This window comes from Montipora foliosa, chromosome 2 (assembly GCF_036669935.1).
Source record: "Montipora foliosa isolate CH-2021 chromosome 2, ASM3666993v2, whole genome shotgun sequence".
In the NCBI taxonomy this organism is placed as follows: domain Eukaryota; kingdom Metazoa; phylum Cnidaria; class Anthozoa; order Scleractinia; family Acroporidae; genus Montipora; species Montipora foliosa.
The window spans coordinates 7185374-7190373 of NC_090870.1; the positions used below are offsets into that span (position 1 = coordinate 7185374).

The following is a 5000-nucleotide window of genomic DNA, read 5'->3' on the forward strand; positions in this document are numbered from 1 at the left end:
TTCCAAATACCCGGACTGGCCGGTCAGTTCTGTCAAGTGGAAAGCGTCCTAAGTTATCAACCGACTGAGGTCTTTTGTCGTTCTAGCTACCGAGCTAGCAAACATATGCCGTCACAATCTGCTTTGCATTCCGTTTTTCAATGAATGTTTGCATTTTCGCGATTGTATCGAAAGAGATGTTATTTCTTAATCCCTGAAATAAAACGGAGATATTGATCGAAAAATAACTATCATCAACAATATTTGTATTACATAACAGTTCCAACGTCCGCTGAAGAAAAGAGCCATGCAGGATCAGAGCCGCTTTCAAGTAATCATCGGCTCAAACGTTCAGTTTAGGACAGTTATTTGTGACGGACAACTGTGTTTAAGTCTTTAACAGGAGGAAAGATTACTTAATTCCACCCAATAGTAATAGCGTTTACATGACAATGCTAATTACCTTTTCGATAGCCTCTTCTGATGTCAAATGATCTGCGAGACATTGACTCAAGGTCCAAAGAAATTCTCCTGAACAGGCAAGTGAAAATCATGGGTTTATATGTATACAGAATATGCTCTTCAACCAGCAAAGGAACTCAAAAGAGCTCATTCCCTGATCGCCGGGTTAGTAAATTATGAATGGTTTTCTCCCTCGCTTTGCCTTTTTCGGGTACAAGACCATGTAAACATGTTGTCAAAACCCATAATCATCATCATTATCGTTTTCGTTTTCGTTTTCGTCATCGTCCATAATACCTCCATCGTGAATGTATGGATTATTATTGTCTTATAAAGCCATGTTTTATGACTCACTTCATACACTAACTGTGAGTTCGACTCTCATTAAAGGGAAATTATTGACGTAAATCAAGACAGCCTTGGAAAGCAAGGAAAGCGAGTTGTGAAGGTATGATAAAAAGCAGCAGTGTTTCAAATAGGACTGCAACGTTTAATCAATCATCATTTTTCTCGTCTCTGTTTTCCGAATAATGAAGTCATACATCAGATGATACTTTTCGCATTGCGTTCATTCAGGTACTCTTCATATGACTGCACAGGATATTTGTTAGAACGTTTGATTGACAAGTGTAATCACGTGTCTCTTTCTCTATCTCTTTTTTTGAAATCGAAAGTGGTGTCGCATCAGTTTAAGCAACAGACAAGTTATTTTTTTTAGTTTGCTGAAAAAACAAAACTCTTTTTTTATCTTTGTCTTAAAATAACGGAGGCGACAAAGTTAAAGATCTATGTGACTGGCCTTATACGCACATTACGCAAGGGGTTGCATTCCAAACGTTGTTTATTCATAGACAGGTTCTGACATACAAATCTCACTGCTAAACTTCCGACTTCTTAGTCTGAACTCCTTGTTGTTAGAGACGTGTTTTGTACTCCTTGTTCTGAGTCTGAGATAACAATCTTGTGACAAAACATACATGAACTAAATACGCGACCAAGTAAAGTGAAAACTTGAAGCAACAAGTGAATTATCCGTAAAAGGTTTACAAAATGTTCCTGCAATATTGCTTACCGTCTTGGCGGTACAATAACCTACGGTTTACATCCAAAAACCAGATTTCTACATAACTAAGCTCAAACATACCGAGAACTTGAAAGAGAGTACCAAAAATGGCGGAAAACTACAATACAAAAGCGCGGCTCCTATACAGTTTTCCGCTGACAGCACAGGCTGCAGTCTCATATCTACTCTCTCTTTTGGTTGAAAAGAGGCGCATTGGTAATGAATATTTTTTCAATTTCGTTACGACAGAATGAGACCTCCTTCACAGAGATATGGTTCCGTCCGTTGTCCGTGTGCTGTAGTGTGTCAGTTGTTCTCCTCAGTTTGAGATCCGATTTGCCTGTCATTGTGGAAGCTTCATTCAACGATGTAAGTGTACCATGAAAATAAGAGATTTACCGAGTTGGCTTCATACCTTCCAACAGTAACGGCATCGTCGTGCTGTTAAAATACGGTCATTGTATTTCACATACGGTAAATGTCGGAGTTCCAGGAAACTTGAGCATGCGCTGATCAAATGCCTGAAAATAGGATAACAAAAGTGAAGCCAGTATCAGTACCTCTGGATACGTCACCAGAGCGTCGTACCATGACGATGCACCCGACATTTTGACACGAAGACAGCTTAACCGGCACTGCGGTCCCAAACTAGGTTTCATATTCCTGTCTCTCCTTCAAAAAGCAGTGAAAGGGAGAATTGCTGGCCCCTAGACCATATTTGACAGTTTCCTTCCCTACGCCCAGGTTTTTTCCTCGTCTGACGTATAGTAAGATATTGTCCAATATATATTACACAGTGTAGTCATCCCTAAGATTTTACTTTAGGACCTCGGGGATCACTGAGCCGCTGACTCTTGTGAGGTACAAGGCCTTAAAATTAGGTTAAGATGGCATACTTTCTGTTTGCAACAAGAATTTATTTTTATTTTCTTCCATAAACTCAAATTTTTCAGTTTGGGGACTTCTATTACATAATAGGATCTTTTAATAATTACAGGTTGGAATCTCAACAAAGCGGGCTTACGCACGTGACCTGTTTGCTCATCAAGAGTTGGGGATCTTCGAGAAATCAATCAAGGCCAAAGTTAACCCAAGTGGGGTTGTGATGGTCAAGTTAACTCCAATATGTGATTCCCCGGAAATAAGTGCGAAGAAAACGAGCAAAAAAAAGGGAGAAAAAGCAGAAGAATCGAAAAAGACTGAAAAAGCCAAGGGCGAAAAGACTAAAGAGGAATCAAACAAGAAGAAAAAGAAGGGCAAAATGACTGAGAAAGAATCCGGTGAGAAATCTGAGAATAAGGCTCAAGAAAAATCAAAGAAGCCGAAAAAAAAGAAAGGAGAAGAGACTAAAGAAGAGTCGCAGAAAAAGAAGAAAGAGAGAAAAAAGAGTGAAAAAGAGCCGAAAAAGTCGGAGAAGAAGGAGGGCGAAAAGGCCAAAGAAGAATCGAAGAAGTCTAAAAAAGAGAAGGGCGTAAAGGCCAAAAAGGAGTCGAAGAAGGAGAAAAATGAGGGTAAAGAAAACAAAGAAGAATTGGAGAAGAAGAGCGAAAAGGCCAAAGAGGAATCGAAAGAGAAAAATAAAAAGAAAGGCGAAGAAACTGTAGAAAAATCCGTGAAGAAAACGGTAAAAAAGGAGGGCGAAAAGACAGAAGAAGAATCGAAGAAGACCGCGAAAAGAAATAGCGAAGAGACTGATTCAGAAGAAAAACCCGGCAAGAAGAAAGTTGAAAAGACTGGGAAAGAACATAAAAATTTTTCTGAAAAAGTTAATGAAAGAGACGAACGAAAGCGTTGTCACTGTTGTGTAAGGCCAGTCGCTCGTAACTAGGATCGAACGTGCCTCACTTTGAGTTTTAGTTTTCTCGGACCTGAGACTTAAACTGATTCGTGCTCTCTTTGTTTTGTTTTGTTTTTTGATGTTTTTTTTTTCTTGCACAATATTTGTAAGAGGATTGACTAGGAACAAGAGTCCGTCGCCCAACAGTAAGATTTACCCAAATTGGCCTCAGAAAAGTGTCTATTTTTAATTAAACCTTAAACCAATCCACGAAACCGGCTAACGCCTCAACCAACAAAAAAGTCATGTATGTAGGCAAAGAAGTAAAACAAGGTCTTGGCAGACAAAGATAATTAGCTTTCTAAACAGATTATGCTTCCATGCAGTGGAATTTTGGCTAAAACTCCGATCCTTTGCGCAGTTACGCAGCCGGCTTCCTAAATAACGTGTACCTTTACCTTTACCTATCTCGGCATTATCTCATAGAGCGTTGTGTAGGCCCTCTTTCAATGTCTAATGCTGCAAAACTTCCCCTTGAGAAAATTAAAAATCCTTTGATTTTGCATTGGAAGTCATTTCCTTATCCTTTAGCTCTTATAAAATGTTTAAAATATTAGAGAAGTTATTTCCTAATTATGAGAGAAATTAGTCTTACTTCGTGAGAATCCTTTTTCACATATATGGGTTATTGGCCAAGCGTAAGGTCAAGATAGCTGGATATTGGCCAAGTTCACGCAAAAAAAGAGCGAGGCCAATATCCAGCCAACTTTACCTCACGCTTAGTCAATAAAGGATTTATTATATAGGTTAAACACCAGAAAAATGATCTTTCATCTTGCGGGACCAAGCGAGAAATCCCGAGTGGGCAGTATAGCTCTCCAACTTGCCCGCTCGGATAGCCAATCACAGCGCGGGATTTGGTTCATCTTGCCCGGTCACGGAGCTAGTCATATAATAAAAACAGATATTGCTAAATTTCCTGTTTTAAGGCGAAGTTTCAGCCTGTCCACCGGAATCCTGTTAGAAGCAAAATCTTATCTCCGCGCGAAAAAGAGTTGATCGGAAAAGCGGCTTCGACGATCAACCGATCTTTGTTCTGGACATAAACAGAGGACGAACCGTCCCGAATTCTAGACCCGTCCCAAAGCCTTGTCTCGAGGTAAAAAGTGCTTCGAAATTGCACAATCCATGCCAACTAGTGCGTACTCGTACTTCTCGCCAGTGAGTGAAGGCTGTTTTTTTCTAAGAGCGCAGGCTCAAACAGGCAGAGATAATAGTGCTAACAGGACTGGTATAAGGGACGCGCGAGCCCGAATCCCGGGCATAGTCGTCATGTTGCGACGCTGAAGCATGCGACGTTTTTGAGCCGCGGACGGCAACCGGAAGTGAGCTGTTTTCCATTTTAACTTGTCTGTTCACTACCACCTTTATATTAGGGAGCTCTAGCACGCGCGTTTTTGACACGCTTTCGGCAACCGGAAGGGAACATTTCGCGTGCCAGACAGTGGTGTCTCCCAGATTTTTATACTGATCATCTCTAATGGAGAAAAGATACAATGTAAATGTGGTTATGTGAAGACGGGTTAAAAGCGGAAACAGCTCACTTCTGGTTGCCGTCGGCGTCTTAAAAACGCGGGTGCTTAAGCTCCCTAATATTGTTACAGTGCAACCCGCCATACCGTGGCCACCCAACAAATTTTCCCGTTCCCTGGGAGCGTC

The 5000-nt window shown here is 40.7% G+C and overlaps 1 protein-coding gene across 6 annotated transcripts in view; it reads left to right on the plus strand.

The window, feature by feature from the left end:
• LOC137992278 (alpha-N-acetylgalactosaminidase-like) overlaps positions 1 to 3399 on the plus strand; it is a 21424-nt gene extending 18025 nt beyond the window's left edge. For all 6 annotated transcript variants that reach the window (XM_068837523.1, XM_068837524.1, XM_068837522.1 and 3 more), the window contains 4 exons: positions 454 to 518; positions 832 to 889; positions 1754 to 1873; positions 2502 to 3399. In XM_068837523.1, coding sequence (XP_068693624.1) covers positions 454 to 518; positions 832 to 889; positions 1754 to 1873; positions 2502 to 3332 — 1074 coding nt within the window. In that variant the 3' untranslated portion in view covers positions 3333 to 3399. The remainder of the gene's footprint in view (positions 1 to 453; positions 519 to 831; positions 890 to 1753; positions 1874 to 2501) is intronic.
• The last annotated feature ends 1601 nt before the right edge of the window (positions 3400 to 5000 follow it).